This window comes from Pogoniulus pusillus, chromosome 21 (genome assembly GCF_015220805.1).
Source record: "Pogoniulus pusillus isolate bPogPus1 chromosome 21, bPogPus1.pri, whole genome shotgun sequence".
NCBI lineage: Eukaryota > Metazoa > Chordata > Aves > Piciformes > Lybiidae > Pogoniulus > Pogoniulus pusillus.
In genome coordinates this window covers 19,550,014-19,577,515 of record NC_087284.1, presented here as the reverse complement: position 1 = coordinate 19,577,515, position 27,502 = coordinate 19,550,014, and the positions used below count along the sequence as shown (strand labels likewise).

Genomic DNA, 27,502 nt, shown 5'->3' with positions numbered 1-27,502 from the left:
CACATAAAGAAAATGTGAAGAAAAGGTATTTTGAAATCTAACTACTAAAGCAATTGAAAAGATAGCATAATACCTGCAATAGAACTGTAAGTACTTTGTGTACATCTCAATGATGTTTGAATCATAGAATTTGCTTGAGGTTCCAAGGGACCTTTAAAGGGCATCAAAGTCAGCCCCCAACCTGCATTAAATAGGATCATCTTCAGCTAGATGCTGAAGAACCATGTCAAACATCACCTGAAATGTTTGCAGGTAGGGCATCTACCACCTCTCCAGGCAACCTGTGCCAGTGTCTCACCACCCTCAAGCACAAAACAATACACCACATCCAGAATTAGTCTCCAAAGGCTGAAAAACCAAAGATGGCTTAATACAGATATACAAAAAGGTGTCAAAGGCAGGAGCAGAGGCCTTGAAGCAGGAGGCATAAGAGCACTGCCTTTAGATCTTCAAACAAAGACACACAAGTATTTGTTGACAGTTCATGGGAACCTTCACAAGAAGGAAGCAGCAAAGCATTTAAGGCTCTCCAGTCTAGCAGAAAGAGACATAACCAAAATAATGGCAGAAGCTGGCAGAGCAATGCAAACAGAAAGCAGAGAAGAGCACAATATTTCCTCACTGCTGCTCTTAAGGCCTTGATGTCAGTTTTGTTACACAACTGACTGCTTTGCTTATCAAAATCCTGAGCTCAGTACTTGGATAAGGGGAAGAAACGTAGTGGCCTTGCAAAGGCAGTTGATGACACTGGGAGAGATGATGGCTTTGAAACCCATCAGCTGATCAAATGGAGCTACATGGGGCGTAGACAGAGACAGCAGATGCCAGCACAGGAGCCAGTCTGATGGCACAACTCCACCTAATCAACAGAACTCAAAGACTTCACATCCGGAGAGGATTTAGCTGTGCAAATACATGCAAGAAAAGCATAAATCCATCCTGAGTTTAGAAACTAAAAACACTTAGCAAGACAATACCGCAGCATACACCAATTGATACATCAGAGGACAGAAGCACAGACTCACATGGACACAGCTTAAATTCTCTTCATCCATGTGCCAGGAGAGCTCCTCATATGCAGTTTCAAATGCCCTCAGTGTAATAATATTCCTTTTGCTGAAGCCAAAAGGCCTTTAATGGGAATGAACAGATCGAAGTGGAAACCCCAATGCCGAGTAAGCAGACATCTAATCTCACAGTAGAAGGGAACAGCCAAGGGAAAATCATATCCAACACAGGAAATACTGGACCAAAAAACCCAAGGCAAACCCTAAACCCTCAACATGCTGCAGAGTATCACAACATGGAGGCAAGAACAAAGTTGCATTTTCAAAGGACAACCATGTAACCTAGACCCTCTATAAAAACACATTGATGTCCCTCACTGGGATGTAGGACCTCCAAAATCCTCCCAGGACACAGATTAAGGGGATTACCATAGATGGCATTTTGTCTCTACTGCTTCATTCAATTTTGTTTACATGAAATTGAGTGAGTTGAAGGTAATGTTTGGTCACTGTAACAACTCCTGCTGTTATGACTGATTTGTTTTGAACTCTGGCAGCATTTAAAACTAGAAGCTGTGAGGAGGATTCTGTTGCAGCAAACACTGGGGCAGACGACACAGTGGAAACAGTTCTTCACTTTACTGCACGCCTGTAAACCCAGCAACTGTTTCCAAGCACCTGAGCAGAAAGGGTAAGAACTGGAGCTTGGTGTTTTAGCAAACACAGGAGTGTGGGGACTTCTGATAATATACATACACATTTGCAATGGCTTGCTGGTTAAAGGTACTGCTTTGGGTTTGTAAACCCAACAGAACACTGCTGAGTGAAACAGCCTGGACTCCTCCAGCCCTACCTACCTATTTGTGCCTACAACACAGAATTTTAGACTGTGACATTTATTTTGAAGGCAAGTCATGAATTCCAAAAAGATACTATTAAGATGAGTTCTTTATTAAAATCACTTTAACAGTCATTTAATATTAAAGGAACACCAGGAAACAAAGAGGTGAATAGTCTTTGCTTTAAAATGATGAGAATACTTCCCAACATAGGAGAATCACTTTCATTTGTGATCTTCAATCATAGCTCTGTATCTCTCTACTCTGCTAGTTGGAGTTGCTGATCTCAAAGATCTTTTCCAACAGAATCATAGAATTGTTTTGATGATTCTACTGCCAGAAGAGCCCTAGGAAAGGCACAGTGCCTCCATGCTGTCATGATTCCATAGAGAAGCCACCCTGCTTGCTGCATGCCCAGGCAGAACACACTGCTTCCTTGCTACACCGTGCTCCTGCTCTCCCAGAGAAATGAGAGGACAGCCAAACCCTGACACCAGAGGGATTTGGGCAGCGTGGTAAGTCAGACATTTTCATGCTGCAAAATACTCTGCCTGAGCTAAATTCAGTATTTACCTTAGTCATAGAAAAGTTTGAGTTGGAAGAGACCTTAAAGATCATCTAGTTCCAACCCTGCTGCCATGGGCAGGGCCACCTACTAGACCAGGGTGCTCAAAGCTTCATCCAGCCTGGTCTTAAACACTTCCAGGGGTGATGCATCCACACTTCCCTGGGCAACGTATTCCAGTGGCTCACCACCCTCATTGTAAAGAACTTCCTCCTACTGTCCAGTCTAAACCTACCCTGCTCTGGTTTAAAACCACTGCCCCTTGTCCTACCTATGAATACACATTAAGTTGGGTGATAATTCATCCTGGCTTTGTCACCAGGTGTAAAATACTCCTACGCTACTGTGCAGGCTTACACAGGCAGCACCTCTGGGAGGGCTTCTGCTCTAAAAAATGTTCTTGGAAGCGCAGGGAAACCACAAAGACCTTTCTAGGCCTTTCCTGTCCTACTCAGTACCCTTCCATGAAGTGTTTTGGGTGAATATGCTTGGGACATGGCAAAAATAATGTCCTGTAACTCTTAGGCTACTCAAGAAAAAGTCATCTGCACTTGCCAGAGATGTAAGACACTCCAAATGAGTTTTTCACTCCTTATTTGGAGGTTAGTATCAGCTCAGCAGCAGGTTTCTGTGTGGCCACTACCAGCAAATCCACAGTTAACTGTTGCCTGAACCCCCACCCTGGTACTGAACTAGGATTGCACCTAACTGTTAAGTGGTGTTGGTGACCCTCACAAAACACTCAGCTCTGCAGAAACAGAAAATAACTATTTCTGCTTTTTGTGAACAGGTCTGAGGAGCATGCTTGAGGCCATGCAATGAGTTGTGAGTTGAACCAGACACGGCAAACCAGCAGTGCTCACATCCCTGGAACATGGCAGAACTGATTACAGCTGCCACTGGCTTATTCAAGCAGTTGGAAGACCTCCTGAGTGCTATGATTTGGGAAAGTGATATATCCTCTGTAAACACCCACATTGCCCCCATCTGTACAGGCCCCCTGAGTCATCATCACTGCAGAACAGGAGGGCTCAGGAAGAAAGCTAAGCTCCCTTCTGGGATTCTTCTTTCTCATATGCCTCCTGTTGCTGAAGACCTGCACAATGCCAACAAAAATGTATGTCTGCAATGTGTTTTGGTTTGTGCTTTGTTTTAGTACACATCAAGAGTCTGCGGTGTTATCTGGAGAGCGATTAGCGACTACAGAAGTAGGGCGAAGGAGACACAGAAGCATATCCAGCAGCTATGCAGAGCCTTACAACAGCTTCACGTCTACTGCAGCTTTGGAATCACAAAGGGGACACTCTTGGCCCAAAGATCTGACTTAAACCAAATTAGAAAAACCCTTGTCAAATGTTCTGATTACTCCACAAAACACTCTGCCTTTTAAAAAAATCAAAGCTTTTTGTTTTCCATTCAAACTGTAAAAGCTTTCAAAATGCTCTTTCTGCAGACCCAAACTACTGAGCTGAGTCCCATAAACCAAAAAAACAGAGCAGCAAAACAAATGCACTTCTTTTGCATTGCCACCTCCTTCCCAGCCACACAAACTTGTTTGAACAAGCAACAGATTCAACAAGGGATTACCTGATATGCTCAGGGTGAGCAAGTTAGAAGAAAAACCTGACCTGGAATCTGCCTTCCCAGCACATGCAGGGCTAAACCACCACCCATTTGCCACTGCATGCCAGTTGTGTGTGTGCCCTGAAACATGCAGGCACATGGTGGCAAATAACAATATCGATAAGAAGGTAATCAGGAACTAAAATGATATAACACTGCCTTTTTATTCCTCCTTCAAAGAAGGGCAATACAAGCAACAGAAATCATAGAGTTCAGCAACTGGGTTCTCCCCAAATGTCTCTCCTCTTTGTTGCATAAGTTTTGACACATCACAGCCTCAACAAACTAGTCCCATCTGCCAACTGTGCACATAGACTAAGGCACTACGACAGGAAACCTCAAAAGATGCCTGCATCTTGCACGACTCTGCTCTAACTACCACTAGAAATGTACAAAAACTTTAAAAGTCACTGATGAAATCACAGGACTCTTGATGCTGCATGCCTTAGGAGCACAGAGGGTTTCACAAGGGATCCTGCCACACCTATTCAGAGAAAATCCACAAGCTTTTTCCCAGTGGAATTTATCACCTGGAGCAACGGCAGCCCTTCTGCCCAGCGCAGCGGGCTGTGGACACACTGCCTCTCCCACCTCCGGCTCTGGAAGAGGGAGGTGCTAAACGCAGGGTTCAGCCTGAACCACAGAAATACACCTCCACCACATTCAAAATGCCAGCAAACCCCTCTCTTGAGAGAGGTTTCACATCTGTAAAGGTATCTAGCTCGAACTCACATGCAGGTAGCTAAAAATCCGTGAGTTAGGGTAGGTCTGACCTGGTTTTGCAGCAATACAAACCTGTTTCTTGGCCAGCTTGAGCACAGCACAAACTCTGCTGGCACAGCAGGTATCTGGCAGCCATTTGGGCACGTTCCTCCCTCTCAAGTCCGCCCAAGGTTTTGCTTGTCACGGGGCAGTTTCTCCCTTCTGTACAGTGCTAAGCAAGCGCAGCTCAAAGAGGACATTACCATGCCAGCCCTGTCACTACTCAGCTTAGCCAGGACCCTGCAGATCCCTGTGAAACTGATGGGGAGGGTAAAACCACAGCTTTGAATCAGTTTTCTCCACCTTTACTTTGTCTTTTCGTTTCTGAAAGTGAAGTCAGGGCACGGGATGTGACTTTCCAACTCCTTTTCTAATCTAAAGCATGAAAGTTAGATTAACTCTCAGGCAGAACTGCGTACATAAATTTATTATCATGACATGGTGACCACCAATCCTTGCCTGTTCTTTCCTCCTAATCTCAGCAGTGACAAGTAAACTGTCACGTTTTTCCCTTCGCTCCCAGTGTTACCACAGAACCATAGACTCAGTCAGGGTTGGAAGGGACCACAAGGATCATCCAGTTCCAATCCCTCTGCCATGGGCAGGGACACCCTACCCTAGATCAGGCTGGCCTGAGCCCCATCCATCCCGGCCTTAAACACCTCCAGAGACAGGGACTCAACCACCTCCCTGGGCAACCCATTCCAGGCTCTGACCACTCTCACACTGAAGAACCTCCTCCTCACATCCAACCTGAACCTACCCATCTCCAGCTTGCCTTCACTCCCACTGGTCCTGTCACTTCCTGATATCCTGAAAAGTCCTTCCCCAGCTTTTTTGTAGGCCCCCTTTAGACACTGAAAGGCCACAATCAGACTTTGTTTCTCCATAGCGAAGACACTGACGTTTGACTGATGAACTGGCAGTTTTGAAGTGCGTGACTCACCCTCAAGAAGAACATCTGTACCTGAGCCAAGCTCATCCTGAGTTCCCAAGCCAGAAAAAAACAGGAATGTTGTAAAAGCACCTTGCTGAGCCCTAAGGGGAGGGAGAGTCTTCTATTGCTCTGTGACTAATGGAATACGCAGCACAGACTTGTTCAGCGGAATACGCCCCAAAACTTACAAGACTAGACCCTAAGTTGAATCCTACTGCATTTAAAATTAAGGTCCTGTTACCTCATTAACAGAGGTCTTCAGTTCCACACAGAAGCTCTGCAATAAAGCAAAGAGTAACTTTCATTGCAGCCTCCTTCCCAGATAAGCTTTCCCAAAAAGGAGATATTAATATTATGTTATAAAGAGTAACTTAAAGGATGTTGATCTGCGGCTATTAACCTCTCCACTCTTGCTATACCACCACTGAACACTTGAAGAGAGAAGAGCCTAACAATCTGTGGTTGAAAATATGTAACCAAAGTAAAAAAGAAATTAAAGGAAGTGTTGTATTCTTGAGTGAAAGCTAGGAATAACAGGGAAGTCAGTTCAGTGAATCCAATGGAGCTGCACCAGAGTAAACTCTCAAGAGAAAGGCCAGGAAGCAGCATGCTACCTGTGCCATTGACTCTTCATGTCTGTCGCCTGTAAACACTAAAGGCATCTGCAGTGGAGCAAACCCAAATCCTCACACAGCAACGGCGTTTTGGGAGTCCTAGTGTGTGCACTCTCCCATGATAAAATACTGTTCTAATCTAGCAATAAATAGGGATTCTCATACTTCCCTGACAGTAACTAGTCATGTTCTAGCTACAACTCACCGTAACTACCTTAACTGTGCACACACCAAACTGGAAGTCAAATGAAGAAATAAGGACTGGGCAAAACAAGAAACCACCATTAGGTAGAATGCAAAGTTTTGTCTGTCATTTAGTGCTCCTCTAGCAACAGGTCTGACATACCTAATCAGAGCTCTCCATGTTCTCCAGGGAAATCTCAATTCTCCACAGCCCCTAGAGACCTGCTAGATGTTATAAAGCCTGTCCTCATCTTTTTATATGTATAAATTTGTTTTGATATTTAATTATAATTTTCTATTATAAATTTGTTATTTATAATTTCTATTTCATTATAAATTTATATTACAAATTTATTATTTATAATTTCTATTTAATGATAAATTTATATTATAAATGTATTCTTTATAATTTCTATTTAATTATAAATTTCTATTATAAATTTATTATTTATAATTTCTATTTAATTATCAATTTCTATTATAATTTTATTATTTATAATTCCTAATTTATCAATTTCTATTATAATTTTATTATTTATCATTCCTATTTATCAATTTATATTATAATTTTATTATTTATCATTCCTATTTATCAATTTATATTATAAATTTATTATTTATCATTCCTATTTAATTACCATTTTCTATTATAAATTTATTATTTATAATTTCTATTTAATTATGAGTTTATAGTACAAATTTATAATATGAAATTATTTTTGTATTTAATTCTCATCCTTCTGCAAAGCACTCATGATGTACCAGACATGGAATTAGGGCTCAGAAAATTCTAACACTAATTGCATGACAGCACATCTAAATCAATTCCTAAGTCACTGGCATCGACAATTATACCAATAGGTTTAACAGAGCCGTTCCACAAGTCAAAACGAGCAAACAGCAGCAGCGTTTTGTACAGGTCCTGTTCCCTTCAGTATCTGCTGCCTGCTTCTCAGTCCCATGAACTCGCGGCCATGGGGATGCACAAAGAAGTCTTCGTGCCCACTGCAGCGGATTTTCCTACATTCAGAGAGCGGCTCTGCTCCCCCGAAACCTTTGTCAGAACTGATCTGTGCAGCTCAGCACAGCTACATCCAGGGAAGCTGGTACTCTCCAAACAAGGGTTCACAGCGGCACCCTGCCTGAATCATCTAGGCTGTGACTGAAGCAACGGGGCAAGTGAGGGGAGCGAAAACGAGAGGAAAGCAGACTGGTGCTGCTGGCCCACTCATCCTTGCTCCCCAGCCATCAAGTCAGCGATTGCTGCTGAAATCAACGGTTTAAAGACCCGGGCCTTCCACAAGTGAAAAAACACCAAAACCAAACAAGATGAGCAAGAGAACGACTTCTCTAAGTTAAAATTATTTTATAGCTGTAGTTACACAACCGCTGGGGAGGGCAGTGAGAGCTGGGCCGGGGTGTATGAGGTAAAAGTAGTGAACCTCAGCAGGGTTCAAGCGGGAGTTTATCAGCAGAGCAGTTGGGTCGGCACTGCCAGCACAGACACCGCAGTGCAATGAGGTTACGGCTCTGCTCTTTACCCCCTTAATATCTTCACGGAGAGTCCCCACCAAAAGGGTTCTTTTTACAAAAGCTTACAAAAATAACAAAAATCGCAGACTTTGCTTGCGCTTAAAAGCTTTTTTAGGAGTCACACTCCACAGGGAGGGGGGAAAAAAAACACTTGCAAGCGGAGTGGCTCAGGGTACATCTCCCAGGCGGGGCCGGGGAGCGGCGGCGGCCGTTGGGGGCCTTCGAAGTCCCCCACTCCGGCCCGCACCTACCCGTATCCGTCGGAAGCATAGTCCCCGCCGTAGGTCTTCTGGTAGTAGTAAGTCTTGTGGGTATGGGTGCCGCCGCCGCCGCCGCCCCCCACCACATGGGAGCTCATCTCGTAGCGCAGGTCGGTGCCCGAGTCTGCCCGCGCCATCCGGCCCAAGGTGTTGATCCGCGGGTGCGAGCCGCCGTTGATGCTCATGGCGGCGGGGGAATGCGCAGGCAGAGGGAACGCGGTGGAAACCGACGGGGAGGAAACTGAGGCAGAGTCGGCGAGGGAAAAGGCATTCACCCCCGGGAGAGCCTGCCGCGGAACTGCCTCTCCCTCGCAGCCCACGGAGAACCGGAGAAGGGCTACGCGCCGGGGATCTGCGCGGCCTGCAGGTGGAGGAGTGGGCAGGGGCGAACCGCGGCGCGGTGGAGGGAGGGCGGCGGCGGCTGCTGCTGGAGGAGGAGGACGAGGCGGCAGCAAGAGCGGAGGTCCCGTCCGTTCTCCTCCCCTCCGGCAGAGGAAAAGTAAAGCCACACCTTTCGGCACCGGTTTTAAGCGGCGGCCCTGGGCGTGGAGGAGCCGCCGCCGCCACCTCGCCCGCGTCCTCCGCGCCTCCTCGGTAGCCGCCTCACGATTCCCTGTAGCCACGGCCCCCTCCCCGCTCCTCCCGGCCGTGCTCGGCCCAGCCTCCCGGCGGCGGAGGTGTTTGTACCTTCCCTGCTGCGTGGACTGTAAGGGCATCTTTCAGCCTCAGACCAGTGTTTGTATCTTTCGTGGTGCGTGAACTGCCCTCAGAGGCTGCCACTGGAGTTTGAATCCCAGTAAAAAAGCTCATCTGATCACTTCTGGAGTTCTGTGTCCAGGTCTGGGCTCCCCAGCCCAAAAGAGGAAAGGAGCTACTGGAAAGTGTCCAGCAGAAGCTGTGAAGACGGTGAGGGAACTGGAGCATCTCTCTGACACGGAAATCTCAGAGACCTGGGGCTGTTTAGCCCGGAGAAGAGCAGACTGAAAGGGGATCTCAATGCTCATCAATAGCTACGGGGTGAGGTGCAGGAGGATGGTGCCAGCCACTTTCCAGTGGTGCGCTGTGACATCACGAGGGGCAAGGGGCACAAACCGCGCCTCGGGAGCTTACATCTGGACATGAGGAGAAGCTTCTTTCCCGTGAGGGTGGCAGCAGCGAACCGGGCTGCCCAGAGAGGTTGTAGATTCTCCTCTGCAGAGGTTCCAAACCACCTGGGCATCGTGATCCTGGGCAACCTGCTCTGGGTGACCCTGCTTTAGCAGGGGTATTGGACTAGGTCATCTCCAAGGGTCACTTTTCAACCCTCACCATGATGGGATTCTGTGTGATTCTCTGAAACAGAAACATACTTGCTTCATCAGCTCCAAAACTCACCCAGATTCCTGCATTTGGAAAGGCTGTCGATGCTCTAAGCCCAGTGCATTTCTGAAACAGCCCAAAGACTTCTGCAGTAACCCAAGAAATGTTTGATTTTTGTCATGCACTGTCTGCATTTGTGCACAAAAAAGAGGATGCCCAGAAATGGATGTTTAAAGTTTTTCCCTTATTTTTTCCTCAATTTCTGCCTTTTGATGCTCTGAAAGTTAAGCCTTACTCTTACAAAATAAAAAATAAGCCAGATCCTAAGGGCAAAATTCTTTCAATACATTTGTGTGTATGTGGAGTGTTGGCCAAAGCACTTTGTTGTAGGATGGGTCAGTCTCAAGGGCTGATTTGGAACAACTTTGTAGTTATGCTCAGTGGCAGTGCTTCAGCTGATCTGGCCACTTGCCCATGGTGTTAGAAAACAAAGAGGATGGCCAGATGTGAAGAAGCAGCAGTCACTCCTGGATAATCCTGCCAAGCTTTGCTGTAATGATCCTGAGACGTTTGTCCCCAATGGCAGTACGAGATCCAGCCATATCAAGTCATCTGATGCTCTGAAATGTTCTTTGTGCTATAACGTATGCTATATATGTGTGTTTTAAACTCATGGGAGACCAGCAGCAGCCTACACCATGCATAAATTCCTGGGCCTGCTCCTATCTTCCCTGAACTGATCATTTTTCTGGTATTTGAAGTCTAAGTGGCAGGATGGTAAATAACAACTACACCAGCATACTGAAAGACAAGACTTTCTGAAATACTTAGCAGAAAGCCAACTGAGAGCAGTTCTCAATCCTACTGAAACTACCTGAAAGTACCACAGAACCTGCCCTGCTCCTTGAAGTGATGATGGGTACAGCAGAGCAGAGGCTCCACCAAGCAAACATGGGGTTGTCTTGGTCCAAAAGGCAACCTGATTGCATTGCCCAGAGCGGTATGGAATGCTACAAAGAGAATGCATATTGGCTGTTATCTGTGAAGTCATACAGTGACTTCTATATTATAATATATATGCTATATTAGATACAACATGAATCACTGTACATCAGTGCATATCTATATGTGTAGACATACACATATATATGTGTGTATGCAGGTGGATTTGGGGTGCTCTTTCAAGTAGGTTACATCTACATGGGTTGATGATTTCACATTACAATCCAAGGTTATTAGGGAGCAAAATAAAGCAGGATGAGGAAGAAAAACAAATGTATAGGCTTAGTGCTGTAAAGAAGGAAGTAAAAAAATAGGAAGCAGATGTAGAATAGGCAGGAAATGAATGGAGATGAAAGAGATGAAGAACAGGCAGCATAAAAGAAACTTGAGTTTTGTGTCTTGATACTCCAAATATTTCAAACTGTCAACACAGATCACTGCATTAGTACCATCAGTGTACCTAACAGTCACAGGTTTTGAGTGGTGATGCATCAAGCCACTTGTATTTAGCCACATGGACAGAAATAATTGTTTTCAGCAAGGCCCTTTGGGAACTGCCCTTTCATTAAGAAATCCAAAGGTACCACCCCAGTCTGAGGTTCTTGCAGAGCTTTAGCACCACCTCCAAGAAGCCCTACCTCCCAGCTTGGACTGGTGTGCCAGCTCCATGAGAGATCCATAATCTTTAATGGAGACAGCAAGTGTGATAACCCCCAGAGGCTTATGTGAGTCACAGTTACCTGGACAGGTAGAAAACTGTGTGCTTAAATAGCAAGTGCATTCCTCTGGGCCCGCTGAAACAATTAGCCCCACTGAAATGGAGAAGACTGAGTCGTGCAGTACTCCCATTGCAACTGTTTTCATACATGAGCAAATGAAAGAACTACATACAAATATTTGTGTTTGATTAAACAACCCATTTCACTCAGGTGCTTACCTTAAGTGGACTTGGTTGACTTGAAGCAGGATCCAGGCACATGAGTATTGTGGTTCTATCAACTACAGATCATAAATAGATGATCTCACTTCAGCCTTGCTCCATTACCTCTGGAAAGGCACAGTCCTGGTACTTAAGGCCACATCCTATGTTCCTTGACTTTCTGTGAACAGAGAGTTTTGGGGAACAAATGTCTTCAAGCTGCAGAATCTCATTCCCTTCCTGAGGAAAACTCCATGCAGGAGAGAATACAGTGCAGTGACTTGGGGTTTTATTGCTCATTTTCCCTTAGTAGAGGGTGGAATTCTGTCTCTCAAGACATAGATCCATAAAAACTGTCTGGGTGTTAGGAGACCTTCTTTAAGTGAGTTAGTATAAAGGAGATGTAATATTCCCTCCAGGCTAGAACCAAGTTCCATGCTGCAGCCCTGTATCCTAACTCACCTGTACAATTATGGGCAACGTGAGGATACTAGGAGAAAACAGTTCCAAAGAGGCAAAGGAGTTACAGCTGACCTCTACTTCAGTAAATAGAGGGAAACTCTTTTCTGTGTAATACTAGGGCTAGACATAATCTGTCTCTTCAGCTTTCATAAAAAGCTTCTTCCCAACCCCAAATGCTGTATCCAAAAACTCTGTTTAGGCTTAGGCTGCTGAGTAGTGGATCTTTAATTATTCAGGACACTACCAAAGATGAATGTAATGAGCTGCATTTGTCCTGCTCTATACCAAAGAGCTGTCTACATTTTATCTAAAGAACTGAACTCCCAAGGGCACACTGAAATTCCCTGCAGTGCCTTGCTAATTGACAGCTTTTAACAGTAGCTGCCAGACCCACCTATTTAGCATGTCACCTTCTGGGCTTATTTCATGTCATCCTCTCTTTAATCTCTCCTTGCATGAAGAGGAACCAAATAAATTCAAATCAACTGAATCATGTGGATAAACAGTGGCATTCAATGCACGAATCTGAGTATTACTCAGTAACTGATACCCATTTCTGTAGCTTGCACAAACCCAGATCTAGGCACTCTGAGCAGGGATCAGATCATCCGGGTCAACCAGATTGGGACTCCTGTGCTCCTAACTCCCATAGCTTTGGGCAGTGAGGAAAAGTTTGCACAGGCAAGTGACTGATCCTACCACATCTTTTTATGGGGATTGCTAGACACCACCACTCCTGTACAAGGGCTGCCTGGGAATCACAGAATGTATCTGGTTGGAAGAGACCTCAAAGATACTCCAACCTTCAACCCAGCACTGAAGGGTCAACACTAAACCATGTCCATAAGCGCCATGTCTGCATGCTGCTTGAACACCCTCAGAGACCATTCGATGGTTGATAACCCTCTTGGTGAAGAAGTGTCCTAGTGTCCAGTCTAAACCTCCCCTGGCATAGCTTGCAACCATTTGCTCTACTCCTGTTACTCGCCATCAAGAAGAGGCTGCCCCCCTCCTCTCTCCAGCCTCCCTTGAGGAAGTGACAGTGTAGGCTGAGTGGCAGCATTCACAAAGTTCGTGTTTATTATGACATGAAGGTCAGTCCTGCACATTTTCCACTCCCTTACTTCTCTAAGATGGCACTCTTCCTAGAAGATTCCCAGTTAACACACTTGGGTCCACACCCTGGGCTCTTCTCTGCATAGGAAAGGAGGATTACCAGATAGTGTCCATAGCTACAGCTCTGTACCAACTGCAGAGATGGTCTGAAATGCCATCAAAACAAACTAAGAGGGCTCTGACCATTTATTCAAAGGTCACAGAATTCCAGCATTGTGGGGGCTGGAAGGGACTTCTGGGGATTCAAGTCCAATCTTACAGGGTACATAAGAATGATGAAAAACAGACTCACAGACTTTGAGGTATGACCTGTGCAGTAGCTTTAGACCTTTATCCACCTGGGAATATATCAATCTCTTTTGCAACCAACCCACAGAGCATCTGAAGAATTGCAGCTTGCAGCCAGAATGGTGTGAAATTAGGTTGTTTAGTCCATGTGAAAATTAGTACAGTTTGAAGCAGAAACACACATGCTTTGAGATAATTTGTAAGAGCCTCTGGCTGTCAGGCAGCTTAATAAAGTAAGATCCTGAACTCCATCAGAGTCATCCAGTGCCCTGTACTTAGCACAGTCAGGATCTCACTTTGGACTAAATAAAGCCAGGTTTAACTCAGTTACAAAACAAGGCAGAGTTTTAGCCACTCTGAGAGTGCCAACAAGACAGAATGGGCTGCCCAGGGAGGTGGTGGAGTTCCCATCCCTGGAGATGTTAAACAAAAGACTGGATGAAGCAATTGGTGCCATCATCTAGTTGATTGGACACGGCTGGGTGATAGGTTGGACTGGATGGTCTTGGAGGTCTCTTCCAAGCTGGTTGATTCTGTGATTGGAGTTTTATTCCCTTTACCTTGGTAGGGATTCTCATATATTACCTCTGTGCTTGTTCCATGATTCTCAAAACGTTCTGCAGATTCAGTCTTGTCCTTTTAACAGTTTCACAAGGGAGCAAAAAGGAGCAGTTAAACAGAGAGCAGCTCAGTCCAGGTCAGGAGTCTCACCCAGCACCCATGTGTGATGTTAGAGGGTTCATCAAGCCTACTCCTAATGAGCCGGGGGGCCACCGAGGCCCCCCGGCCTTAAGATCACCTCCACCATTCACCCAGTGCACACCACAGGCACTCACCAGTGACGACAGGAGGAGGATCCCTCTGCCCAGTTGGGCAAGCTTGGGGCTTCTGCTTCTCTTGGGGCTGATTATAAAGGGGAGTGAGCAGGGAGAGCAAAGTGGTCGCACCTGGGGTGGGAGGAGACTCCAACAGAAGCGGGCTGGGTGATAGGTTGGACTGAATGACCTTAGAGGTCTCTTCCCACCAGGGTGATTCTATGGCCCCAGCTGCTCTGGGTTTGGGGGAAAATGTGGGGTGGGAAAGGTGATGGTGTTTGTGTTCTCAAGTCCTAATTCCACGTGATGAGTCCTGACTCTCCTGGGGGTGGCTCAACACCTGCCTGCAATGGGAGGTGGTCAGCAAATTCCTTGGTTTGCCTTGCTTGTATGCACAGCATTTGGTAGTTGTCGATAAGTGTCCCAAGCTAGAAGTGGGTAGATCCAGATTGGATGCTGGGAAGAAGTTCTTTGTCATGAGGGTAGTAAGGCACTGGCACAGGTTGCCCAGGGAGGTGGTGGAAGTCTCATCCTTGGAGGTGTTTAAGGCCGGCCTGGATATAGCTCTGAGCAGCCTGATCTAGTGTGAGGTGTCCCTGCCCATGGCATGGGGGTTGGAACTGGATGATCCTTGGGGTATCTTCCAGCCCTGACAATTCTAGGACTCTTCTGGATAAACAGCCCCAGGTCTCTCAGCCTTTTCAAGCTGAAGAGATGCTCCAGACCCCTCATCTTTACACCCTCCACTGGACTCTCTCCAGTAGTTTCCTGTCTCTCTTGAATTGGGGATCCTAGAACTGGACACCATAATTAAAAGCAGCCTTGTAACTTGTGAGAGTGTTTACTAAACCAGTGCAGTTTGAAGAGTCCCAAGAACCTTTACCAACTTAATGAGATTAAGCCTTCTAAAACAGATTTTCATGCACATCTTCCTGTGTTGGAATTGTATGGTGTTTAATGGCTGCAGGCTGTGGAGGATATACTCTAGAAGAAATATCCCTAACATGGGAAAAATAAATGCACTCAAATGGTTCCTAATTATGGGCAGATTTGCCTTGCAACACAACCCATTTTAAAATACAGACAGTGTTTGGAGAGGTTCAGGAGAGCAAAAACGACTGACACAAGGTGCTCAGTGCAAGCCTTTGATTAGACAAGCCCACGACTGCCTGCCAAGAGCTGTCATTCTCACCTGACCACCCCCTGTGCTCCTTTCAGACAGTCTCTGCTAGAGTTGCTGGTAGGGTTAAAAGAAATCAGGCTTTGAATTCAGCGGGATGGAATGCATCTTAGGACTGCACAATTCCTTCTACACCATGCAAAAACAGGGGGTGTGGTGAGGGATGTGTCAGCCTTGTTAGACCTGACTGACCACTCTGACAAAACGTTTCAGGATGCCTGGTTGTGCTGCTTTGCTTCAGGTGGAGGAGACAAAGTGTGATATCCTCATCCCACTGTGGTCCCACCATGGCCGCAGAGTGCACACAGTATTTCTACACAGCTCTTGACCTCATGTTGCTGCAAGCAGAGCATTCCCAAGACTGACAGTACAAGGTCAATTAGTGAATGTCACGATGTTGCTGTGCCTTTAAAAGCTCACATCATGACTCTGTTTCATCAACACCTAGTGACATTTGCTGGAGCTTGGGAGGTTAACGTATACAAAGATACTTAATCATTCTGGGAGCTATACAAGGCTATTCCTGACTTGGGCCAAAAAGGTTCTTAGGCACATGACATGCAAAATGTATTCATTTGTAAGAAATAGTCATTGTAATAAAACATGAACTTTTGGCAAGGTGCATCTCATTATTCACATGGTTTGGTGACTGGTGTTAAACACCACAGTGCAGCTAAGCCACGTGCAACACGAAACAAGAAGCATGACAAGAGAATTTACCAAGGGATCTTTAGAATCATGGAGTTGTTTTGGCTAGAAAAGAGATTTAAAATCATCTAGTCTAACTGTTATCAATCTTTACCAAGTCTGGGGCTAAACCATGTCTTTTAAACAGGGATGAAAATTCAACCCCCTCCCTGGGGAGCCTGTTCCAGTGTTTATGAATCCTTTCAATTAAGAAGTTTTTTCTACTATCTAATCTAGACTTCTCCTAGTACAACTCAAAGGCATCTTCTCTTATCCTATTGGTTGTTACCTGGGAGAAGAGACCAACCCTCACTTTGCTACAGCCTCCTTTCAGGTAATTGTAGAGACTGGCTGCACACTTGAGCTGATCTATTTTACACCCATGTATCTGTGAGACCAAAAGGATAAGGAGCATGATGATTTTATTGATGCCCCTTCCTTTCTTCTGCTTTCCCTACATTCTTGGGAATAGGAGTGAAGAGTCAAATGGAAGCTTTTACAGAAACACTGCAGCCACCCAGAATTCCCCCTCATCAGCGTGAATCTCCCATTAGCAAGGTTGCCTGTTGTAAGAACTGCTTCTCAGCCCAACATGGCAACTTGCTGGGTTATGGCATTGGCTCCAGGGCACTGACAACCTTATTAAAATGTTACAACCATCATTAAAAATATCTTGGATTACCAGACCAGAGCAGTTAGATAAATCCTGAGTAGCTTTACCAGCATAATGACAAATACTGAGGCTACCAGACCAGAGCAGTTAGATAAGTCCTGAGTAACTTTACCAACACAATGACAAATACTGAGGGTTTTAAAACAGATTTTCGTGCACATCACCCCTTCTATACAGTTCTGTAGTGCATAATGACTGCAGGCTGTGGAGAACAATGGAGAATTAGATCTAACACATACAAAAAATTCCAATCAACTAACTTGGCATTATTTTTTTCCAAGTAAACCTGGTGTTTCATGCTCAGTTTGTGAACCATATCACAAGTGTTTTGATAATAACCAGAGAAAATAGTGTTCATTGTGCTAGAAGCAGGGCTTGGAGCACAAGCCCTGTGAGGAGAGGCTGAGGGAGCTGGGGTTGTTTAGCCTGGAGAAGAGGAGGCTCAGGGGTGACCTCATTGCTGTCTACAACTACCTGAAGGGAGGTTGTAGCCAGGTGGGGGTTGGTCTTTTCTCCCAAGCAATCAGCAATAGAACAAGGGGACACAGTCTCAAGTTGTGCCAGGGGAGGGATAGGCTGGATGCTAGGAGGAAGTTCTTCACAGAGAGAGTGATTTGCCATTGCATTGGGCTGCCTGGGGAGGTGGTGGAGTCGTCATCCCTGGAGGTGTTCAAAAAAAGACTGGATGAGGCACTTAGTGTCATGGTCTAGTTGATTCAATAGAGCTGGGAGATAGGTTGGACTGGATGATCTTGAAGGTCTCTTCCAACCTGGTTGATTCTATGATTCTCACAGCTGAGGAGGCTGCAAGTGGCTATGGAGAGCAATTTATCACATGGTAGAATTGGAAACTTCCTTATCGAAATACCCTCTCTGCAAAGCCCAGATATTATCATGGCATGATGTGCTCCAGCTGTGCTTGCTTGTACACCCAGCTAGCAAGTGTTCCCCACACCAAAGGGACCTTGGTCTACATGGGAAATGCAGCATTAAGAATTGCATTGTGTTGAAAAAGCCTCTCCAGACATGCAAAACTTGACTTAGAGTCTTCTAAGACTCTTTTTTATCCTGATCATTTAACAGGGAATTTTGTTAGGATAGTTTGTAGGGTAAGAGGTGAAATAAAGTGGCAGCCTCCTTGCTCATGCACATCCCCTAACCCTCTAAAGGCAAACTGGGAAGTGAGGCATTGAAGTTAACCCTTCTTCTCCCTCCAGATGAGTCACACTGAACAGAAATGAGAGCTCTTCTATTACAGTTTTATTCTCCTTCATGACAAAAGCAGAATCATCTCCTCTCTCTCATTTAAGTTGCCATCAGTGGAACCAGAATATACAGCAGTCACTGAGGGTCATGAAACATCAGTGATTACCACAGCTTTCAAGATGTGACCATGTGACTGTGGAAGTGTTCTCCAGTCTAGGAAGAATTCCAGTACTGCCTGAGCTTCACTGAGATGTGAAGTGAAATATTCTCCTCCTTGGTCCTGCATTACTTCCATACAGTTGCTGCTCAGTGTTCAAGAGCTGGTGCAGTTCACTTTCTTCCCCTAACACCTACAAGAGCCTTGCAGGTCATATAGGAGAATCAGTTGCATTTACTTTTCTGCCATCTCATTCTCTGCTCTATGTAATTAGAGAAGTCTGATAAAGAGAGCAGAGGATTAGAGCCTTGATATGATCTGAGATGCTAACAACACTGCTTTGCATTGGTGTTTTCTTCTCCATGTGATTTGGATGTGTCTGTGGGATATGCAATATCCTCTCTATGTAAGCAGGTCTGAGTCAGACATGAAGGAAATAAAATTACCTCTCCGTTCCCTCTTTTTCTGCTCAGATCTACCTTTCTGTCAGGACTACTTAGATTCCTTCAGGACACAGCCAGGTGTTTCCATAAGAACACTCATCTTTTGCATGATGAGCAGCATAAAAAGCAGTGAGGTTAACATCAATTAAAACAAACGACTTTGATGTGAAACGGGGAGGGGGGAGGAAAGGATTGCTTCCAGTTAACCTTGCTGACACAGCTCTGAGCTCTTATGCCAGCATTAAGGGACTGATTTTCTGTGTAGAAATCCCCTCCAAACAGTGTTGTAAGAAACAACATCAATTTAATTAAACTTACTGTAACAATAGTTCCTTGTGTGCCTGTCTCAGTGAACTAAGTGTGCTGAAGTAGCCCTTAAGACACTGCAAAAGCATACTAGAAGACCACTCAATGTAGAATACAACACGACACATTGGATACCTGATTTCCTTCAACATCAGCAGCAATTTCACTTGTCTGGGCTACACATTTAAACCAAGAATAAGTCTAGTTCTGCCAGTTGCATGACTGGTATGGCCTCACCTCCAGGACAGACTCCAGCCACAGCCTTGAAAAAACTCCAAGAAAACAATAAAGTAATAATTATGAACTGGGCTACTGTTCACACCAGTGTGCTTTCCTGTGACTTTGTAGCTAATGTGCTCTGTTGACAGAGACAGGACAAAGAGGAACCACAACTTGGCTCTTCTAGGAGAGACAGGAGCATTCAGGGCCCTCCCCACCTGCCTCTGAGCCGGGCAAAGGGCATACAGTAATTGCATGACACACTGCATCTGGGCAGAGGTCCAAGGCAGTGAGGAGGAAGGGACTCAACACACATGGGACATGTTTTAGAATCATAGAATGGTTTAGGTTGGAAGGAACCATTAAAGGGCATCTACTCTAAGCCTCCTGCAGTCAGCAGGGACATATTCAACTAGAGCAGGTTGCTCAGAGCCCCGTCCAACCCGACCTGGAATGTTTGCAGGGATGGGGCATCTACTACCACTCTCAACAACCTGTGCCAGAGTTTCACCATCCTCAGTGTAAACAATTTCTTCCTTCTATCTAGTTGTGACTACATAAGCCCACTGGTCACCCTGTTCACTGCTTCCTGTCCTCAAAACGAGAAGCTGATCTTCATACCTGGTTGAATCTTCTCTTGTTTCAATCTACGCCCACTGTTTGTTGTCCTGTCACCACCACTGTGAAGAGCTTTGGTGGCTTGTAGATACTGACAGGCTGCTTTTAGGAGTTTCATCCCCAGGTGGGACAGAGCCTGGTTCCTCAGCCTCTCCTCACTGGGCTGGTCTCCAAACTGTAAACTTCATGAGGGTGCATCTGTCTCTACTTTCTCATCACTAAGATATTAAATTACCAGAATAGATCCCTGAAGAGCTCTTCTTGTAAAGGCCTCTAGGTAAAACATGAACCCCTCAAGCTCAACAAACAAGCCCTTTTTTTGCTTATCTACTAAGCCATCTGTCCAGAACAGAATATTCCAGCTTACCTAACACAGGTGCTGTAGGGCATCATGTCTAACCTTAAGTTAAAGTCAAGATGGATAACAACCACTGTTCTTCCAAAACAATCAGGTTGGTCAAGCAGTATCCCACTCAGAATCAGGAAAAATAATTTTACTATGAGGGTAAACCCCAGAGCAGGTGCCCAGAGGGGCTGTGGAGTTTCTGCCCTGGAGATACTCAAACCCCAACTGGGAAAGGCCTTGAGCAATCTGCTCTACCTGGACCTGCTTTGGGCAAAGGTGGGACAAGAGGCCTCCAGAGGACCTGCAAAGCCTACATGACCTGATGATGTAACCTTGGTAGAGCCATAATGGTTATTCCTAGTCACCACTTTCACATTCCTGTAACAAAGCTTTCACTTTCACCATTTTCCCTTAGAAAGGTATGACACCAGCATGAATACATCACATCTGCCCTGGGATGTCTTTATTCCAAACATAAATCCAAGGGTATAATCCAAGAGCTTAAATGACCTCCTTGGTTATTCAATAGCATAGATACAAGTTCATCATAGAATCAACCAGGCTGGAAGAGACCTCCAAGATCATCTGGTCCAACCTATCCCCCAGCCCTATCCAGTCAACTAGACCAGTTCTGGCAAACTCAGTAGGGACTTCAATACTCTGTCTTCTGGGTGAATGAAGATAATACCTGTTGATTTACAGTTTAGATTCATATTCACTGCTTACAACAATCTCATAGAATCATAGACTGGTTTAGGTTAGAAGGGACCTCTAGAAGTGATCTACTCCATATAGATGTCATCAAGGACATCTTCAACTAGAGCAGGTTCCTCAGAGCCCCATTCAACTTGATCTTGAATGTTTCCAGGGATGTGGCTTCCACAACCTCTCTGGGCAACCTGTGTGTTGTAAAACTACCAATGTCATCCTTAGGACACATCTACACTATCACTGCAGTTCACTCCCTGTTTCAGGCATGGGCTACTGGTTGTCCTTTCATGCTGGTTTGCACCTAGGCTCCAACACTGAGAAAGTCACCTCAGTCCTGCCCAGAGAGTCCCAGCTTCAACACAAGACATTCCAGTGCCTGGTAGGTCAGACTTCTCTTCTTAAGGTAGTCAGGATTTCCTTCCCAAGCAGACCATGGATTGTGTAGGCTTACTTGTAGACTCTTGCCATACTAATACATTCACTTTGCTGCATTGCTTTGCCTGGAGCAGTGAGCATTTTTCTGCAGGTCTGCTGGAAGGTTGCTCCAGGGCAAGCTGTGGGAACAGCTGGAGGATGCACAGCACTGAATGTCTGAAACCAAAAATTGCTCAGGAAGGGGGAAAATCATTACTCTGAGGAGTTGATCAAACAAACCTGCAGCTGTACTACGGCATAGTTTTAAGGAAGAATATATGTTTGTTTCCTGGGGAAAAGCTGGACATGAGCCAGCTGTGTGTGCTCACAGCCCAGAAGATAGCTTGTCTCCTGAGCTGCATGCTCAGCAGCATGGACAGTAGATCAAAGAAGGAGATTCTGCTGCTCTGCCCTGCTCTGATGAGACCTCGCCATTGGTGCTGGGTCCACATCTGGAGTCCATGCAGGAGAGACATGGACCTATTGGAGAAGGTCCAGAGGAGATTGCAAAAATGCTCAGAGGGATGGAACATCTTTCCTATGAGGAAAGGCTGAGAGGGTTGGGGTGGTTTGTTCTTGAGAAGGCTCCAGGAATATCTTCTCATGGCCTTTGGACACATAAAGGGACTGATAAGAAAGACAGGGACAGACTTTTTAGCATGGCCTGTTGTGACAGGGGTGACAGCTTTACACTAAAATAGGGAGATTTAGGATCATAGGATAGGATTATAGGATGTTGGGGTTGGAAGGGACTCAAAGAGATCACGGAGTCCAACCCCCCTGCCAGAGCAGGACAATACTATCTAACACAGAGCACAGAGGAACACATCCAGACAGGCCTTGAAAGTCTCCAGAGAAGGAGACTCCACAACCTCTCTGGGGAGCCTGTTCCAGTGCTCTGGGATCCTTACAGCAAAGAAATTCCCCCTTGTGTTGAGGCAGAACCTCTTGTGCTGCAATTTACACCCATTGCACCTTGTCCTATCCCAGGGAGCAGTGAGCAGAGCCTGTCCCCCTCCTCGTGGCAGCCTTCAGATACTTATAAACATTTATCAACTCCCCTCTAAGTCTTCTCTTCTCCAGACTAAGCAGCCCCAGGTCCCTCAGCCTCTCCTCATAAGCCATGCCCTCCCATCCTTCTAATCATCCTCACAGGTCTCTGCTGGAGCCTCTCCAGCAGATCCCTGCCCCGTTTAAGCTGGGGAGCCTAAAACTGAACACAGTATTCAAGAGGAGATTAGTTAGAAGGAAGACATTTTTTATGGTGAGAGTGGTGAGATACTGTCCCAGGTGGTAGATGTCCCATCCCTGCAAACATTCCAGGTAAAGCTGTTTGGGGCTCTGAGTCCTACCTGTTCTTTGACTGTGATACCCAGCTGTGGACTTTCCCATGACCATAGCATAATGAGAAGCCTGGGGATTAGCTTCGACCAGATGTCAGCAGTGGTGAAACTCCAGCAGCAGAGATTGAGTATGGCCAATGACCAGTACTTGTGGCTGAGCTCTTGGGCCACTACATGCTAATAATGCATTGCTGTTTTACTGCCATTACTGTTGGAGCCAACACTACTAAACTAATCCCAGCAGAGTCCATTCATGATGCAGCTGCACCTTCAGCTGCTGTGTGGACATGCTCTACGTGGCAGACGATAGTCAGCACAACAATACATGACATCAGCTGTCCCTCCCATGACCACATCCTAAGTCTGCATAAGGATTTTGCATCCCTTCTGTGGATACAATCCTTAAATGAATTAGTCTATCCTTGTTTTAGCAACAGCCTGTCCCCAGGAACACTGGTAAGGATTTCATGTGGGCTGGCTGGCTCTGGTTTAACCACTGCTCTGACTAACCTTGCTCTGAGCCAATTTTATCCTAACAAACCACTCTGTTTCCTCTAGAATCCTCACACCACCAGTCACCTTCTGTCAAAACACCTGATTTTCTGGATGGTCACAGAAAGCTGTGTCATTCTGACCTAGCTGAAGATCTTCCTGCTCAGTGCAGGAACATTGGACTAGATCTTGAAAGGTCCCTTCCAACCCAAATCAATCTATGATTCTATGCTGTCCTCCACGGCATCACTTCTGTAGGTGGTGTGTGGACTAAATAGTCTTAAGAAGATGCCTCTCATTTATGCAAAGTTGTGCAGAACTACCTTTAAATTAATAAACAAAAAGTCCAACCTAAGGTTCCTCAGTATTTTTACATTGCTGTAATCTCCTTTCTAGTTTCACACGTCCTCAAGATCAGGTTCTGCCTGTCACATTGCCTGATGGATGCATTCTGTGTACACATAACAAGAATAAAACCATCCAGAATAGCAATTTAATTCATTTATTCATTCTTAGGCCCGTATTTCCTTACCCTTTCTCCTTTCTTTCTGTGCACTTTGACATGTTTCCACATCTAAAACCCAAATTTACACCAGTAGGCTGAAAAAAAACCCATGGCTGCATGCCCTTGTTCTTAATGGGAATGGCTAATCAGGACGCTTGTTTTAACATGCATGGCATGATTTTTGCACCAGCAAACAAGTTTTTATCTAGCACACAGAACTTATTCAAAAGGTATTACATCTGCTGCGGGACTAGAGGCAGGAATGAGTCACATCTGTTGAATACTCATGGAGTGCCCTGCCCCAAGGAGTGCCTCTATTTTCCTCCCCTCCCTGTCTCGCGTGCTCGCTTTCAAGCCGTAATTGTCTTGAGTTATAACTCTTTGGAGAAATCACTCTTAAAAATTACAGCTCCTCTTAAAGTTAAATAGATGTGAACCCCGGCCAGGAGTGCAGGGGTAGTTTCACAATTGGTAATTGGAGCTGAAAACAGAAGGATTTCCTGACCACAGGAAGTTCAAAGGACCAGCAGAAAAGGAGGAGATAACCTTGGTTCCCAGGGAACACACCAGCTTCACTCGGGATGCCAGCAGGTTTATGACATGAGCTTGGCTCTAACTCTTTGGGGTGGGGCCTCTCACAGAGGTAAACAACAGGGTTTCTACAGAGCTGGAGCTGGTAACAGTGCCATGCATTTAGGCACAGCTAGAGGAACACAAGCTTTTAGTCCACTTCAGAGGCCAGTGTCCCTAAAGCTGAAGATTGCCCTGAAAAGAGAAGGTCTTGCACCATGGGACACGCTTGGAAAAGAATTATGTGACCTCACCGAAGCTTCATGAGCAAAAACACCAGCAGCAAGTGCAGGAAGGTTCTCCTCTCCCTCTGCTCTGCCCTGCTAAGGCCACAGCTGATGTACTGCATTCAGTTCTGGGGTCCTCAGCTCAAAAGGGACAGGGAACAGCCCAAAAGTGTTCAACAGAGAGCCACAAAGATGATGAGGGGATTGAAGCTTGATGAGGAAAGGCTGAGAGGCCTGGGGCTGTTTTGGCCTGGAATAGAGCAGACTGAGAGGGGATCTTCCCAATGTCATATCAATATCTCAAGAGTAATGTCCAAGAAGATGAGGCCAAATTCCTTGCAGCAGTCAAGGGCCAACAAGCACAAACTGGAGCCGAGGAGGTTCCACCTGAATATGAGGAAAACATTCTTTGCTGTGAGGGTGCTGGAGCACTGGAGCAGGCTGCCCAGAGAGGTTGTGGAGTCTCCTCTGGAGAGATTCCAAACTCACCTGAACGCTGCAATCAGGGACAGCCTGCTCTAGGTGACCCTGCTTTAGCAGGGGGATTAGTCTAGATGGCCTCTAGAGGTCCCTTATAATCCCTGCTACACTGGGATTCTGTGAAGAAGCAGCAGTATTTACAAACTCACAAGTCATTTGGCTCTGGAGCACTTAAGAAAGCAAGGGAAAGCTATATAATAGATTATATTTGATCTATATAAAAATGAAGACAAACCAAACTAATAACCTAAACCTATAACAGGTTGCCCGTAATTGTAAGGCTGTACACAGAAACACCCTGCAGCAGAATTCACAGTGACTTTATTGGCCAAATTCTTACCCCACAGATTTTTTTTTAAAGCTTATTTCTCACTTGAAAGTAATTTTAAAGTCATTTCAAAGATTAATAAAGTTCTTATTTATTGAGCATCAGCAGTGTACTTAGCAATGTATAAACATGCACAGCAGAGCCCTTGCATGAAGGTCACCACATTGTAGTCACAGTACAGCTAGAAGAGATTCAGAAGAGTGCAGCAACTCCCTAATATATAGGCAGATAGACAGAAATATGGAGACTGATGGAGAAGCATTTCAAATGCCATTTAAATGCTTCATACACAGAAAGACTGGCGGGGGGGGGGGGGGGGGGGGGGGGAAGAGAGCAAGGTCAGATGACTCCCTGTCAGGATGAAAGCCCATTCTGCTAGAAGGCACCAAGCTGGGATCTATAAACACACATGGTCTGTGGACAGGAGGGAATCTGGAGCAGTGAGAGCTAGATAAGAAAGGAATGTATGAGCAGATATAGAGCGAAGGGGTCACAAAGGGCATCGCTTTTGAAGGCAAGAGGCTCCAAGCTCAGTGTGGAGAGATGGGAAAACCTGGGGGGCAGGAATGTGGTGGGAAGGGAGACTTGCATGTGCAGCACTGGAATGTCTTACTTTCATAAAACAAGCCTTCTGTCCTGCTGCAGCTAAAAACAGTTCTGTGGTTAAGCATTTTTCAGGCATGCTCCATTCAACTGCTACTGCCTCAACAGAGAGCTGTGGTGCCTTTTCCCTCTCCTCACAAGATGGTGTATCCCAGGAGAGACATGGCTTGGTTTGGCTGATTGCAGGGGAAAAAATTTCACAGAGCCTCAAGGGTCAGTGAAATAATCATAGAATTGTTTTGGTTGGAAAAGACCTCTAAGATCATGGAGTCCAACGGTTGACCTAACACCATGAGCATTAAACCATGTCCTGAAGTGCCATGTCTACATGTTTTTTGGACACCTCCAGCGACAACGGCTCCACCACCTCCCTGGACAGCTTGTTCCAATGCCTGACCATTCTTTCAGTAAGAAATTTTTCCTGATATCCAATCTAAATCTCCCCTGGGGCAATTTCAGGCTGTTCCCTCTCATTCTACCACTTGATACTAAGGAGAAGAAATTGCCCCCATCTCATTACAACCTCCTTTCAGGTAGCTATAGAGAGTAATGAGGTCTCCCCTCAGCCTCAAAGGGAGTTCCTATTGAAGCTTGTGATGGTTTGGGTGTTACTCACCCCCACCACACTTAAGAAAATCACCCAGGCTAGACTCAGATGAGCTGGAAATTAAGGAATGAAGCTATATTTACAGCTTAGCACGATAAACAAGCAGGTATTTACAATATATACAGCTATAGACAGCAATAGACAAGTTAAAAAGTAATACAGAAACACAACAGCCCTCCCAGAAACCTGAGTCCCCAGGAGGGGTTCCCAACCACCCTTGCGCTTCCCTTCCACCCCTCTACCTTATCCCAGACTTTGCCTTATGTCCAAGGTGAGTTTGGAGGATCGGCCAGGGGGCTTAGGAAGCAGAAGGATTAGTTAGACAGACAGCAGGTTAGGGAGAGAGAAGTGCAAGCAGCCAGAGCCAGAGAGAGAGCAACTCTGTTATCTATATGTATGTTCTTGTTTTCATACATCTCAGCAAGCCCACGAGTGAAGCAGCCATCACCACTGTTTCCTTTTCACAGCCTATCATCTAATTCCTCTCACTAAGATACCCCAGCTAGGCTCAAACTAGCACAAAGCTGTACCCAGGGCTTGCAGCCCTATCACCAGAGCCTTGATGAAAAAATCTGGAGGTGAGGTGGAGCTGCAGAGACACCAGCTCAACACACTGGGGAAAGGGAAAGAGCAGACAGAAATGTCGGTTTATAAAGGGAAGATGCAGGAATGATGGCATGGAGTAACAAGAGATTACACTTTCCAGTGTCTACCTCCCCATACCTATCTAGTACTGGGAGGGCTTCTCTGTGGCCAAGACACCCAGCCTTAATCCCACAACAAGGCAGGCCTGGTCAGCATGGGAGCAGTACCACTGGTGCCTGCCCTGCGTTGCCTTCAGCCAGCTCAATTCGGCTGCTGTAAAAGTGCCAACACAATGTTTTGCCTTAACGAGCAGCAGTTGTCACAGCAGAGGGACAGGCAGTTACTCAGAACTCACTGGCATGCTACTGAGTGTCTTCTTCTAGAAGCAAACAGAAGAACTATATTTGTATCTATAGATCTATTTATACAATTTACAGGAAAGTTGCCCCTCTTTTTTTTGTAAAGAACCATTTAAACAAATCCCTTTAACTGTTGGTGGTTGTTTTTCTTCTGTTTTCTGAGAGTACTTAAGCCAAAAGAATACTCCTCAGTTTGTGCTGTGAGTTTTTGTTTTAATT

General features: G+C 45.6%; 1 protein-coding gene across 8 annotated transcripts in view; it reads right to left on the bottom strand.

Annotated features, from left to right (window-relative positions):
• Positions 1–27,502, bottom strand: part of DSP (desmoplakin) — an 84,610-nt gene that overhangs the window by 35,248 nt on the left and 21,860 nt on the right. For 3 of the 8 annotated variants that reach the window (XM_064161148.1, XM_064161154.1, XM_064161156.1), the window contains exons 1-3: positions 14,246–14,631; positions 11,562–11,724; positions 8,315–9,655 (exon numbers count right to left, since the gene is read on the bottom strand). The exons of 1 other annotated variant lie outside the window; for it this stretch is intronic. In XM_064161148.1, coding sequence (XP_064017218.1) covers positions 8,315–9,039 — 725 coding nt within the window. In that variant the 5' untranslated portion in view covers positions 9,040–9,655; positions 11,562–11,724; positions 14,246–14,631. Of the gene's footprint in view, positions 1–8,314; positions 9,656–11,561; positions 11,725–13,969; positions 14,046–14,245; positions 14,632–27,502 lie in introns of those variants that run through there. 4 more of the 8 variants (XM_064161149.1, XM_064161151.1, XM_064161150.1 and 1 more) reach the window with 4 other exon arrangements.